The 16086-nt window shown below is 38.0% G+C and overlaps 1 protein-coding gene across 3 annotated transcripts in view; it reads right to left on the reverse strand.

Moving 5' to 3' along the window:
- Window positions 1-274: 274 nt before the first annotated feature.
- The window catches only part of GOLM2 (golgi membrane protein 2), a 31661-nt gene continuing 15849 nt past the window's right edge, over window positions 275-16086 (reverse strand). For 2 of the 3 annotated variants that reach the window (XM_084641257.1, XM_084641256.1), the window contains 2 exons: window positions 6985-7152; window positions 275-2149 (listed from right to left, as the gene is read on the reverse strand). In XM_084641257.1, coding sequence (XP_084497383.1) covers window positions 2079-2149; window positions 6985-7152 — 239 coding nt within the window. In that variant the 3' untranslated portion in view covers window positions 275-2078. The remainder of the gene's footprint in view (window positions 2150-6984; window positions 7153-16086) is intronic. The other variant, XM_084641258.1, reaches the window with a different exon arrangement.

Here is a 16086-nt window from a genome sequence, read left to right on the forward strand (position 1 = left end):
TATCCTGTATTTAGTATCACAAGTGAAAGCATATCTTGAAGTGAATGGTCTCATCCAAAATAACTATTCTGGTTGGCATATAAACAGCAGCTTTCACATCATTTGCTTACGCATGGCTAGTATTCAGCAATCCATCACTTTTATGAAGACATTAATCCAGTACAAAAATAAACAAAACCCAACACCACACACAAGAAGTCGAGGTGAAAAGAATTAACTTCAGATACATATGATTGGTCTAAAATAGCCTACAAAGCCAATAATGAGACAGTGAAAACTTAGCTTAATTTATTAGAACCCAATAAATGGTTTCAGTAACTGAATCTTGAACACCTCATTCAGGACAAAAGTTACATTTTGAAGGCATCTTAAGTAAAATCTTGCAGTGTACAAAGTACAGTGTTATCTACTGAAGACTGCAAATTTAGAATTTTAAGATTTGTATCGTAATGGGGTATTGTTATGGCATCTCACTGAGCAGGTTCAGCTTTTTATTTTCATGTTGAAAATATACTCACATCATGCAATATTTTTAAAGTGTGTAATGAATAGTCCTGGCTTAAGTTGACAAAGCTCAAGTCTTCCAAAAAAAAAAAAAAAAAAAAAAAAAAAAAAAAAAAGTCAGCTGCTTAAGCAGAATCTTCTCAAAGCTTTGTTTTCAGGAAGTTATTGTATAACTACGAATTGTTACTGAAGTAAAAAAACCTGATGACCTTTTACTATTTACTCAAAATTTATTCAAAATGTTCACTTAATCACCACAATGAACCTTAAATGTAATACGATGCTATTTTAAATTTGAACCTGAGTACAGAGATAGCAAAGTACAATCACCCCGTCATAGGCCCCATAAATTCTATTCCCAGTAGCCCTTTTTGAGAGGCAGGTAGCGTTAACCTTAAATTTGAACTTACTGTAAATAAACAACCATTTCTGTGCCACAAGTACTCCTTTTCTTTTAACCATTTCTGTGGAATTCAGAAAGTATTTCAACCCAGAATACAAACAAGTACAAACTCTTCTGAAATAGAAAAGCAACAGTGCAGATGTCAAATGTTTGAAGAGATCTGTATCAGAGTATTAAACTTTAAATTAAAATGACAGACTTGAGCTGTTCATGAAATTAAGAGGGTTCATATGATATCTCGTGATTGCAAAGACTGCACATACTTTCCTTTAGTTTTCTCTAATGTGAGCTATTTATACAGAACTGTTGTAGACTACTTCTAATTTAAGAAACACTTGTACCCTTTAAAGGTGTTAGCAAATAAGTTTCCTACAGCTTTGTTAAGGGAAGTTTTAAAATACTGATTCAGTTTTTAGTTTGACTGGTGAAATCAGCTAGCCATACCTCTTCCATCATGGATGAAGTTACTAATACTCTAATATCACTGATTTCCAACTATGGATATAAACTTTGGTCACTGTGTGCTAGGATTAAATGGCTCTGATTTCTAGAAAGTTGCTGTAGAATGTTTCAGTCACCTATCTCTGTCCTTAATTTATTAAGGAAGGTGCAACCCATAAATATTTTTACACATTTTCATTCAGTTGTCTCAATTGAAAGCTTACCTGCAAAATACAAAATACAGCACCCATGGAAAACAAGGGGTATTTTCATTCATACAGATGATATATTCCTGTATAAAAGAAGTCCTTCGGCTGTCCAATTGTTTCCACAGTATATTTCTTCCATATGTAAGATACAAACTGTACAAGTTCTCCAGTTTACAAGATTTCCTAATTTGCAGAAACAATTCAGACTAAATTGATAATATATTAGTTTGTTTTAAAAGCAAAGATTACAGGTAAGGTACAGTCTTTAAATTTAATTGGCTCACTATAACAGAACAGAAATGTCATTTTGATAATACAATTTGCAATAGTACAACTATGTACATATATACACACAGCATTTTGTGTCTCCTTCCATTACTTAACTAACATTAAGTAAATTTATTTTAAGTAACCCTATTATTGTTTCTTTATTACCATCTTAAGGATTACTGAAACAAAAATGGTTCAGTTTTGCAGTGCTTCAGTTCTGTTGCAAATTCTCTTAGATTTTAATTCAGGCTTTAAAGCACATCATTGAAGCGTGACTTTCTATAGTCTCCAAGGTCCATTTGAAGTTCTTTCTCTTCATCATCTGCAAATGAAATATTCAGATCCAAATTAATATACAACTAAATGATCACTACTGAAACTCATTTAAAAATAGCTTTCCAGAACACATCGGGTTACAGATATATGTGGATACTGACATGGGTGCACACCACATTAAACCTGCCTGTTCACAAGAATAGACTAGACATGCCAGAGATGCCATGATGGCTATATCTAATTACAAACCCAGTGGTCTTCATTTTTTTGTTTGCCTCTGCTGAAGAAGTGGGATTTTGATGGTGCTAGATACCCTTATTTTGGAGTGCTGAGTTTCAGAGATTTGATTGATTTTAAGACATTCTAGGACTGGTTATATTTATCAGTTGAGAATGTCCCTTTTAAATGGGCCAGACAATCCTATTAAATCCAAATCCTTTCCAGAAGAATGAGACTTTGTGCCTTCTCCATTTTCCCCCACCTTCACAGACAGTGCATTACAAGAAAAAAACACCACACAACAAAACTGTGTACCTCATGCAGAAAAGTTACACTCTTGCCTCTAGCTCCCACTGCCAAAAAAGCTGTATATGGTCTGATAATGAACCAAGCTATACATTTCTTCTCTCTCTTCCTCATGAGCATAAAAGGGAGGAACACTCCAAAAATCTTTGGCACAGTCAATTGTGAAGCAGTGGAATCCATGCCCAGTATTTCAAATTGTACTTTTAATCAGTGTTTTTGAAGTCTGCTATATTAAAGTTCACATTTGTGCTTCTAAGACACCATAGTACAGTGTCTTATGAAGTCTTTAAACAGCAAACTCTAAGCTTCAGTCTTATATTTTATATATTAGCTCTAATACGGTTTTATATTTTTCTTTCATCTTCAGGTCAATTCAATCTTTGTTGTGTGTTCATCTTCAATATCATCATACTGCCCATGATAAAATTCTCAGTTATCCCTTTCTGCTCAAAAGATGAATGCAGTTATCCAGAAAGGTTATCATCTGACTGATATCCACCATGTCATTTATGACATTTACCTGCTCAGGACTTGGGGAAAAAAATATTTTAAGCCAGACATTAGCCAGAGGTAGAGATGAAAGATTTCTTTGGAGGGTGAGATCCAAGGGAAATGCCCAACCCCACTGCTAATTCCAGATGCTGCAAAGTGGTCGAATTTCTAATCAGATACCATGTGTGAACACTGCATAGAGGATTGTATCCTTCATATCAGCCTTTGATTGGTAGGCTTTTGATAGATTTGTAACTTCATCCTCAATCACGGGAAGGGAAGAGGAGTTCTCACTTTCACCAAACTTTCCAATACCCTAACAGCCTACCACAGCAATTGTCAAACTTTACTGTCCTGTTCTATTTCTTCTTTCCAACCTAACATGGGGCTCTGGCCTTTTCCTTCCTGCTTTCAAACCAAGAAAGCTGAAGTTCCAAATACAGCAATGGCAAATTCTGAAAGATATTAGAGCTCCCCTTCTCCAAATTTGTTGCATCCCTCCCATTCCTAGAAGTAACATGGGCAAGTTTCACTGCTGGAAGAGGTTTAATTAGATCTTTCCTCAAAATGTGTCTTATTCAGAAAGTTCACACTGAAATCTTCTTTCCTAAAGTACTTTGCATTTGCAAGCTGGAAAATTTCAGTTTTTTAATGGTAATATCCTTCTAACAATTCTGGAAGGAGTCTTACCGTTCTATTACATACTGCAATAGTCCAAGTCTCAAATTTAACCTCTGTGAAATGCGCATTACAATGAAACCAGGCTGCCATTGGCTCAGGGGTATTTCAGTTGAGCCAAAGACTCATAATACAGGTGTCAAGAATTATTAAACAATTAAAGCCACTCAAGAAGACTGCATCCCCTGGGTGATGTCTCTTATATGAATGTGAAATTTTCAAACACTGATATTGCTATTAAATACAACCTGGAATATAAACATTTTGTGATAAAAAACAAGAGCTGCTTAACTTGATTTGTTTGTACCTACAATACTTTCTGCTTTGCCTTTAAAGCCACAGAATATTTTCCAAAAACATTTCGGTTTCACTTTAGCCAAAGACCATTGAGATTTTTCCCTTCCACTCATTACAACAATGAAGCCAGGTCACCAAAAAGCGTGTTGACTAAACACATTTTTAATGCTTCCCCTGAGCAAAGTATTGTTGGCTTTTCCCTGCCATTGATCTGTACACCAAAATCAGGCAAATAACCAGCACACAGAAAAACAGAGCAAATACCCAGCTGTCATTCCTTTTCCCTTCAGTTCCAAGCCACTTCTGTCATCTTGAACCTGTAGAGATCATATCTGCTACTCTTCTTTTCAGGCAGATGCTCACAAGTTAACACACTGACCTTTACTGACAAAAATTAAGCCCACTGTCACTTTTGATGTATACAGTATGAGTTCCAAAAATCTAAGTTTCCTATCTGCTAGTCCAAAATAAAGCCGCAGAACCCAGATTACTGAATTGTCAGGCATCGTATCTGTAAACGTCCAAGACTTTTACAAAGCAATTTCTCTTTGCCACCAGCTGATCCAAATCGATATTAAGTACAAACAAGTTAAAGCAATTTACAACCCAAGGCTTATTTGAATAAATACAATTTAACCACAGCTCTCTGTGCCTCTAACTTTTCAATTTCCCACCAACATACCTTATAGAATCGTGCTGTAAGAACTGGTGTACAGAATAGTATACTAAAATATGCTGTTTATAATGGCATGCAACACAAGTTATGTGTACTCAATCTCATCACTTGCTCTGTAGAATACAAACCACTACGACACTGGGTTAGTATTGAAAGGTCAGTCAAAACTGAATCCAACCTAAGAACTCACACACTGATCTAGTCAGTTGAGCAAGAGCTGCATACTGCAGGGGGAACAATCCTGCACTGGTCCATAGCATTGGACTAGATGACCTAATCAGTTTTTCCCCCATCTCTAATTTATGATTCATAGAGCACAGCAGTAGAGAGAGAGAGAGAGAGCGGACCGTACTGAGTAGAATACAGAAAACTAGCACTTTGAGGAGATTTAAGAGTGGTCATAGTATTGTAGGGACTAAAATGAAAAGCTAGGCAATATGGCCAAGGTTTTAAAAAACTGGAGTCATATTTAGTCACCAGCCTGAGCTGTCAAAAGAGATGAGCATCCAACAAGTACCTACTGAGGGAGCTGTTGGATGCTCATCTCTTTTCAAAAGCCAGACTGAAGCCTAACTTTAAGCTCCTAATTTTGAAAATCTGAATGCATGGTTTAGACAGTTACACATGAGTGTCTAGATAGAACTCTTTCCTTAACTTTACAAGATGTATGGTTAAGAGCAGAAATCCCATACTTCTATAAGTCAATGGCAATAAAATAAACAGGCTATGTATTCTACTAGGTCAGATCTCCAAATCGAAGATACAAAGTGGGTTTTACGGACAGAACTGAAGACATAGTAGCCCTATTCAGATGAAACTGAAGACAGTAATCCAGAGCATTTAGAAATGCACCTGTCACCGCTGATCAAAACCGCAAGAACAGGAGCCTCATGCTGGAAGAGCAGCAGTAGGCTTTGTTTGTCAGTAAGTTAATTCATTGCTCAAAGTTCTCATCTGTACTTACGTACTCCTTCACCTGTTCATTAGCTTCCCCACGCCAACACGGCCACAGCATGATGCATATTTAAGTGCACAGCTACAGGAGTCGGTTGGTTCTAACCATATTTAGGGTCTCTATTAACTACGCGTAGAAGAAAGTCTTTCAAATTTATTTCCTGCTGTACAAACCCTGTTATCTGGGAACTTTTCAGGAAAAGAATATGCGGTTACAATAAGATGATCAAGAACAGGCACCTATAAAACTTCAAAATATTTTGTCTTATGCAATTTTCTTTTAGCTGGAGATATTTAGTACCTGAAACAATTTCTCCATAAAATTGTGCAAACTTTTCACAAACTACTACTACACTACCATACAACATTAATAGTGTAATTGGAAACATGCCATGAAGAGGTTTAGGTTGGATATTAGGAAAAACTTTTTCACTAGGAGGGTGGTGAAACACTGGAATGCGTTGCCTAGGGAGGTGGTGGAATCTCCTTCCTTAGAAGTTTTTAAGGTCAGGCTTGACAAAGCCCTCGCTGGGATGATTTAATTGGGGATTGGTCCTGCTTTTGAGCAGGGGGTTGGACTAGATGACCTCCTGAGGTCCCTTCCAACCCTGATATTCTATGATTCTATGAAGAGTCAATACACTGAAGTGCCCGCAGAACAAAAGATGGAGGCATGCACATATAAGTGGATATTAGACTATCACTGAGTTAACTAGTTTTGAAGTTAATAGGGTAAATTGAATGTCTGTTGAATCTGTGTATTAAGCACAAAAATGTTTAGTATAGTTTTTAGCTACTAAGTGCTGATAATTTGCTGATCATAAAACATGTAACACCCTAAGATAGTTGTGAATACTACAGATATAAGTAGTAGTCTCAAAATACATGTTAATATGCCTTTGAAATTGTTTTAATAAATGCAGAAGCATGTATGTTCAAAATAACTAGCTATGAGACTTCCTGATTATTGAAGGCAAATAAAACTGTTCCTGAAATTTCAGTCATGCTAACTTTACTAGCATAATAAATCAGATTCTTTCAAAGATTTATACAATGTTAAAATATACTGTATTGAAAACCGTTATAAGGTTGGTTTTGAAACAGTAAGTATAAACATAAGTGAAAGACTGCCTGAAGAACATTTCTTTTATGCTAAGGCAGTTTTGATTAGCTAGTAATATTGGAGCTGTACACAAATTCAACAAGTAAACTCAGTGTAGATTTTTCTTTAGTGGGATGGAGACAAGGCCCAAGCTCACCTTGGACGTCTTCTTCTCCACCATCACCATCCTCTTCCTCATTGTAGGCAAGTTCAGCCTGCTTGTCTGCCTCATACTCACCCACGTTACCATCATCCCCATTATAATCCGCCAATTTAGAGCCATGCTGCGGATCAACAGGGGATTCATTCTCATCAAAGAATCGGCCTGTGAAGTAGGCAAAGGATTAAGTCAGAAGCAAAGAGGAAAGGAAAGAAAAGAAAGGATTCTAACAAAGCAGATCATAGGTTAGATTCTTCAGTCCTCGTAGCCATGTCAGTTGTGAAAAACGAATACTGTTTTATGAAAACATCTCCATGCAAAAAGATTTACTTGATTATTTAAAAGGAGTTTGGAGAATTCTGCTGGTCAGTGGCACATGCCAGCTAGCTCTTACAGCATTTGGTTACTATGGGCTTCACAATTTGGAGAAAAAAAAGTGTTTCAATAGAAGGCTCCATATAGGAAGACCCAGAAATACCATTCACTTTTCCTCGAATGCCAGGATTTATCCATGACAATGAAGAATTCTGAAGTTAGATTTGCCTGACTTTTACCATCACATTGGCAAAAATTCAAAAAATCTTCTCCTTAGAAAGCACATTGGTGGTTTTCTGCTCACAGTGGTGAAGTATAAATACTGCAAAAGGAATTCAGCTAGTCTCTTGAGTGCACCATGCTGTCTGTGGGTCCAATCCAACAAAGATCTGTGTGGAGTCTTGAATATTTTTGTTGAACTATGTAGTTAGTATATCTTTATACTAACTTTCTTGTTATGATTAAAAGGTTTCAAAAATATAGTAAATATCTTAAGCTTTTAAACGGGTATGAGGAATAGTTCCATAATGAAATAAAGTACTACAAAAATGTGAATTAGTTGGAACTACAAAACGGATACACAAACTAAAAATATATGAGGAAAGATGAATGGTTTAATGTCAAATTGAGAACAGGTGTTCAGTTGAGTATCCGGGGGGTCCGAGTCCACTACAATTCAACAAATTTGTCAACTACTTGGAGGAGGGAGTGCAATATGCTAATCAAATTCGCAGATATGAACCTGGAAGGATTGCAACTGGAGACTAGATTAAAATGCAATACAATCTTTATATATTCAAGATGAGCAGAAAATTGAGATTTGATTATATCACAATCATGACAGATGAAAAGTCACATATGTAAAAAGCAATTAAATGCAGAAAAACTGAATGGGAGAATGCCACTTCAACATTAGTATCAGAGAAAAGTGTGCGTGCAGTGGATGATCTGACAGAGTGGCATTGTTTTAGGAAAAGCTAATGCTTCATTGTGTACAGTAACATGTGATTAACAGAGATTGGCAAATACTGAGTAAGGTTTTCCACAAATATTTGCTTGAATTTTTAAGTGAGTTCTCTTCAGCTATGTTTGTACATTTTTTTTATTGCACTAATATTCACAGAAAGCAAATCTGAGTTTAACTGGCACAAGTGTCCACAGAAAGTTTCTAAGTCTTATACAAGGAAATTGGAAGATTACATGCACAGGTATGTACTACATGCATTTATTTAAAAAAAAAAAAAAAACAGAAAACCCACAGGGAACAGAAACAATACCATGTTTCTTATTTGAAGAATCACAGGTAGTGCACATGTCTATTGAGCGGTACCGACCTATTCTCAGAACTTCTCAAAATTAATCCATATATAAGACGACTCACAAATATAGTTTCATATAACAGGTTAGAAAAAATTATGACCAGCTCACAAGCAAAAAAGTCATTTAGATAAGAGTGTGAAATGCTGAATGTATCAAAAAGATGTTAGAGACAACTGCTTTAATTAGCACTAAGTTAATTACTGCGTGTATTCTTGGTACTGCATTTTAAACAAATAAAGGTCAGAACTCAGGAGAGAAGTACATGTGTTAAGTTTTCAAATATGAAGAGAATAGATCAACTTTAGTCAGCCAAAATTAGCATAACCTACAGTCAGATAATTCAGGTTAAAAACTGACGCACACAGGTAGGAAACAGAACATAGCTGCTAAAGAGTTGTGGCAGATATTGAAGGCTAGAATGGATAAATATTTATCGAGTTTATTTAAGAATAATTAAACCCACTGTGCCACAATGAAGCAATATATCTGAGGACAAACAGGAGTTTCTATCAACCCAAGTGATTCTGTGGTACTGACTTGTAGCCATCATGTGCCAGAAACATCAGAAAATTGTATTTTTGAATAAAAATTTCCCTCTAAGAAGAGAATCTATGGCCAACAGATGGCACAGTGCCAACTGATATAACAAGACTATAGGTTCTGCATTTTTTCATTGTTCGATTGTTTTCTAGCTTTGCAGAGTCATTGTTTAAGTGTGTATTTGGGACATTACTGTAAGATTTCTTACTATCTGAGGCTTTATTCTGTAGCATATAGCACGTAGATAGACTGGTATGCTATCTACTTACATGTTACAGGACTAGGAAGGGCCCCAAGTGGTTCAGATATTCAGTCCATCAACAGAATGGGTTTTGTGAACAGCCAGAAGGCACAATAAGGTGGACAAGTGCCACTTGATAAAAAAGTTAAAAGGGAGTTCCATACCCTTGTTTCAAAGAAATGCCAAGCCCTTCAGAATTTCTAAAAGGATAAAACTATATGGAACACATGTAAGGACACAAAATGATCTTTTAATACACTCAACTCGCCTCCAATGTTATTTTATTTACATATGCCCAGCTTTAGTAGAAGACTAAACAGAATAGTCTATATTTGTTTATTTTTAAACAGCCTATTAGGTTGGTTTAGTTGAAATTAGTTATAAATACTATCAAATAAAGAGATTCATATGCACAGATGAACCTTAATTTGCTATTAAGAACATACTCACTTTGGGGAAATTTTTTGTTGGAGATTCAAACAACTTCCATGGCTATAGTTCCATTAAATTTTCCTGATTTCAAATATTCGTATAATACAGTATTTTGTCCATTGATACGTGAATAGAAATAGTTTAATCTCAATTGCATGACACTCTGCTTAAATGTTTAAAAAAAATCAAATTTCAGTATCAGTATATAAGACACATGAAAAACATCAATCATTTTGAAAATTTGTTAAAAGTTAAGCCTCAATGTAAAATATGAAAGCAGGAGATGAAGTGTTTGGACCAATTTCTAGTGTTCAAAAAAATAAAAAAAAAAAATAAAATAAAGCAGACCAAGTGTGATTCAACAGGACAGTAAAATTGGCAATGAAAACCATTCAAGTCCTTAAAAAGATAAAAAAAATGAATTTCACTGATATTGCACACCAAGTTTCTCAACTTAAAAATAAGGGCATATAATTTCCGATCAATGTCAAGGAAATCTGTAGTATATTTAAAAATATTCAATTTTCAGAGATTGAGCTTGGCATGAGAGTTACTTTTCTTTTTAGTTAACATACCCAGGTGTTCCTACAAGTTGTGACAAGATTATTATTTATTTGTATTATGGAAGCACAGAGGCTTATTATTTATTTGTATTATGGAAGTACAAATGAGATCAGAGCTCTGCTGTGCTAGCTGTTATATGCACATCCGAGGTATGAGACACACTCCTTGTTCCAAAGGGTTTAACAATCTAAACAAAGGATAAACTAAACCAAGCAGTGTACCATATCACTGTACTACAAGAGAAAAAGAAAAATATAGATTTTGATACTATGGTAAAAAGGTGCTATAGAAAATTCCAAAAGATATTACAAAAATAAGGGACCACTGCACCCAACAAGAAAACAAAAGCTTTCAGTAAACTGGTCATGTAGGTTAGGTGTTGAGTTTTTCCCACTTAAAGCTTGTAGTGAGAATTCTGTTAATTTACAAAACAGATTTCCTGGAGATTTCACTTTTACTTAAACTCTCACTCTTTACATTGTGCCCTGCAAAAGCTTGATATTTTGTTATATTAATATTTGTAAAGTGCTATGGACTCTCAGAAGCACCAAGAGCTAAATTATTATATTTATATGATCCATCATCTGCCCTTTTTCTTGAATGAGCTGATTGCAGCTAGGTATGGAAACAAGCTAAGTAACCGCTCCTACAAAACCATTACAGTTTAGGAAACTGTCCACAAGTATTCCACTTCTGGTGTGCATGCCTCCCCTCCTACCATGCATACAAAGTTGGATTCTTCTGAACAGCACCGTCCCCCGGGGCCTCACCTGAGCCTTGTCACCAAAGGCATAAGGGTTGAAGGCTGGTTGTGGCTGTCCATCTCCTTACTACCAAAGACAAGCTGGAACCCATGCTGAGCACTGTGCAGTTTCCTTCTCTATCAAGTTTTTAAGTCAGTATTGTAGTTATAATTCTTTAGGTAGATTAGTAAAAGTTTTAAACTCATTGGCAAAAAAAAAAATTTAGATGAGAGATGCTCCAGTACAGTACCACCTGGACATGGTGAAATCAAAATCCCCAGGATCCTGTCCCTCTTGCAAAGTCACTATTCATATTAATAATGGACACCTAAAGTGCCTCTTCTGCCTCACTGAAGCACACATATTGCTCAAGTGCTCAATGTCATGCTTTTTCAGACACACACAAACACACAGAGGGAATCCCACCTAAAACTTTTCCTCATGGAAAGGTCCCTGAGGGTATCCTCCAAGCCAGAGTAGACAGTGTCAGTGCTCCTGCAAGCCCTGGGTCCAGGCCTCATCAAGCAAGTTCCATACATCCATCACAGAATCAGCAAAAACCTCCAAACTCTCCTCGCTGCAGAGTTCTGAGGAGAGAGGAGGAAAGAACACTGCTCTCAAAGGGATAGGAGAGACAGATCTCCCTCATCAGCACCCAGTAGAGTAGGAGACAGTTTGAGACCCGTTGTGCCACTGACACCTCAACACCAGCAGGTTTCCAGATGGCCTCTGCACTGTTTCATGAGCTGGTACATGCCTTGACTAGTACCAAAGCACCGGCACTGAGACATCCGGCAACAAACCACCTACCATGTTACCTGCTAATGTGTGAGATGCACATCCAGAGCAGATCTTTCTGGTACCAGGAGACTTAACAGTAACCAGCCTCCCAGAATTGCCATTGCTGGCCACTAATAAAAAACTCCTAGCTCTGGGGGCATCTGGGTCAACCACCTCAGTTTGTACACAAGATATTTAGGAACCATCTACACTGTCTGAGAGAATGGCTCCACTTCTGGAGGACATATACTCTTCCCTCCTCGACTTCAGCCAAGTAAAGTAGAGATGTCACCCACATACTTACCATGCTCTCCTCATTTTGAGCCAAGCCATTCTGACATGGACAAAATTCCACAGGACAACAGGAGGTGAAGGGGAGGGAGGGAGCTCATCCCTGGGCCCTCTTGGGGAATCCTCTCTGGCCAACAGTACCACATCCCAAACAGGTACAATCATAGCCATTCTGGGGCCGTTGCGAGACGCAACAACAGAAAGTTTCATCAACTGTTTCTGTCTCCAAAACCAGGTCCTCCCTCACATCTTAGACCACATCAAGAAGGGCGACTGGTGCACCATACTTCCCAATATCTGGACCAGGATTTAGACCAAAAATTTCTTCAAGAGACAGATGTCCAGCCTATCCCAATGGCAATACAGTATCACCTAATGAAGCTGTCACTCCAACTGTTCCAACCCAGTCAGGTGATTACTGGATCTTCCAGGAGCACCTCCAATGAATGGCTGATATCTTGGAAATTCCAGTAGAAATAGCACAAGAGAAGTTGCACATACTTCTTGACATTCCATATTCAATTTCTAGAAGACTGTCAATGCCAAAATATCAAAGGTTTCTTGGAATAAACAAGGGATCTATGGCAGACCCAAAGATCAGTGACACCCACGTCACAGAAGACAGATAGGCACTACCAAGTCCCATTGGAGGGGTATTAGTATTTCTATAATCACCCCATACCTGGATCCTTGGTAGTTGCAGCTGTCCCAAAGAGGTCTAAATAGAGACCACCCAAAGCAACACCTCTCTGGCTGTAAAGCCCATTCCTCAGCTAACTTACAGACACACCTATCAAACTCCCAAAAACTTTCAGCTAGATACCACTTCCTGAATTGGGCCAGATCATCATTTTATTGAGACACTCCCTCAGGAAAATAGGAAAGAACTTAAGACTCATCATTGAGGAGCAACTGGTAACTTGCACCTCCTTACAAGCATCCTTAGATGTCTCAGATGTCAATAAGCACCATAGCAACCCCAACTACTACATGCAAAGCATCTTGGTTGCAGTTGTCCAGTATTCTGAAGAAGGCCCAAATGACCACTAAGGAGCCATCGTTCAAGGATCATAACCTTCTCAGTACCATACCAATGAGGCCTTACGTATGCTAAAAGACTCATGAGCCACCTTGTGCTCTTTGGGGGCATACAGCCCCACCTCCAGGAGGAAGCAATACAGGCCAACAGATAACACAGCCTCCAAGGAAGAGGGAGAGGTCCCAGAGGAGACAACCTTCTGACCCTTCCTCCACTCCCATCAGCAGGTTTGACAGCACAGACGACAACCACACAGAACCACAGGATCAATTTTCCTGCCCTCACCTAAAGTAGTCCTCGACTTTCACCTAAATAAGCGATCCACCTGCTAGTTTTCTTCCCTAAGCCTCATACCAGTCAGGGGTGGAAGCTAGATTACATACTTTTAAGATGTAATCAGGACTCTCTCTTACTGTTTGGATTGAACAAGAACATTCAGGAATTCACCTAGAGTGTTTCTGGCATTTGGTAGAGTGAAAGGATAGCCCATTTGTACCCAAAACCAGTTGTGACAAAGTTCCTCCTCTACCTTGGTGGCTCTTGCACTTATTGGCGGATTTGCTCGCCTTGGAGCTTCACGGCAGCCCTCAGTTTGGCCGTTTTCGTGAACCCGAAATCCAGGTCAACTCCTCCTGTGTCTGACCAGGAGTTGGGAGATTTGGGGGGAACCCGGGCCCGCCCTCTACTCAGGGTTCCAGCCCAGGGCCCTGCGGAATGCAGCTGTCTAGACTGCCTCCTGGAACAGCTGTGTGACAGCTACAACTCCCTGGGCTACTTCCCCATGGCCTCCTCCCAACACCTTCTTTATTCTCACCATAGGACCTTCCTTCTGGTGTCTGATAATGCTTGTACTCCTCGGTCCTCCAACAGTACGTGTTCTCACTCTCAGCTCCTAGTACCTCTTGCTCCCAGCTCAAAAACAGTGCACCACAAACTGAAGTGAGCTCCTTTTTAAACTCAGGTGCCCTGATTAGCCTGCCTTAATTGATTCTAGCAGGTTCTTGATTGGCTGCAGGTGTTCTAATCAGCCTGTCTGTCTTAATTGTCTCCAGAAGGTTCCTGATTGTTCTGGAACCTTCCCTGTTACCTTACCCACGGAAAAGGGACCTACTTAACCTGGGGCTAATATATCTGCCTTCTATTACTCTCCTGTAGCCATCTGGCCCGACCCTGTCACACTATCTAAATGGGTTCTGGACTGCATTAGAACATGTTTGAGGTAGAACATTGGGACCCACCTAAACAGATCAGAACCTACTCTCCCAGAGCTCAAGCAGCTTCTGCAGTTTCACTAAGGTGTTCCAATCTCAGATGTGTAGAACAGCTACCTGGAGTTCAGGTCACACCTTTACCCAGCACTAATCCTTGGTAGAGAGCTCCAGGTCTGATATGTTCTTTGGAAGAGCTATCATACAGTCATTTTTCAGTGACACTGAACACGAGTTCACTGCTTGCAAGTCACAAAAACTGGAATACATGTGGACAAATCAGTCAAAGAAAGAAAGAACAGGCTATAGGAAAAGTAGCTGTTCTTTGGGGACTTCTATAGCAACAGTGTTCCCTTCCAAAAGGCAAGGGAAACCAAAGAGTCAACACAAGAATTCCATTAACTAAATATTTCAGTATCTTTAGATATTTGTTCCTACTAGAATAATAGACTACAATGCACTGTTGGAGAAAGTTTGTCCAGTTCACATTTTGTTAGGTATGCAAAATAATTACTCTGAATCAAAGTCAGTTCATTCATTTAATTGATTCTGCTTTACTTTAAAAAAAAAAAGAATTGTTATACCCTTCCTGCCTAAAAGCAGCCCAAGTGCTTCAGACTTACTATAGACAAGTTAGTTTTCACTGTTCTAAAGCTTCACATTCAGAAGTAGATTTAAGAATGTCTAATCAAAAAAACTTGTCTTTTGTTTCTTCCATGAATAACATGCACACCATTTGGATAATGTGCTTTTAAAAAGTCAACAGTAAACAAAAGTCACTTATTTTTACAGATATATGTTTATAAAATGCTTTTCAATTGGAAAAAAACACAAGCAAGCAGAAGAGTTTTTGTGTTGTTTTTGTGTTGTTTTTTTTTATAAAGAGCACAAATCTGGGATTTTAAGAGGAAGTACAAAACCTATCCCAGTACATAGAACCACACTTCACAGGGAACTTTTCATCTGAAAAGTTTGAAGAGCTTTGTTTTGATGTAAGGGAAAAAAAAATCTGGATGAAATATATAAAATCAATGTAAATGCTCATGCCAGTGCAACCTTGAGCTTCTAACACTACTAAATGTCAACAGATTTACAAGAAGAAGAGACTTCCCAGGAAAATAAGACAAAATAAAATACAGTGCTAAAGTTATTGTAAATGGCCTTTTCTCACCCCAAAGGCATTGTAAACAAGTAATTCTTAAACAGATGAAATTAGGTCTTGAAAAATAACTGGGTTAAGATGTACTGAAGAGCAGAGTATCCTCAATGCTAACATGAAAAACTTGATGTTTCAAAGACTGAAAACTACAATTTAAAGATGAAATAACACAAAACATACTATGTGTGTAACACACAACATGCAGTCCACATGATAAATTACAGAGCCACGTGAAATTGTATTTGTGATGCACCTTTGTTTCACCTACACTCTGCCCACTAATCCATCCTTGGCAGGACAACAACTCATTCTGCACATTAAGTGCAACTTGCTTCTCTCAGAATAAAAACAATTCTCCAACATGGACATAAGGCAACATAAGGGTTCTTCTGGATGATATGTTTGGAACAGAACAAGTTTTTCAACAATATGCAAAAAGCAACCAAACCAAGTCAATTTCCTCCCCC

This window comes from Lepidochelys olivacea (assembly GCF_965140295.1).
Source record: "Lepidochelys olivacea isolate rLepOli2 genome assembly, chromosome: 10".
NCBI classification, from domain to species: Eukaryota; Metazoa; Chordata; order Testudines; family Cheloniidae; genus Lepidochelys; species Lepidochelys olivacea.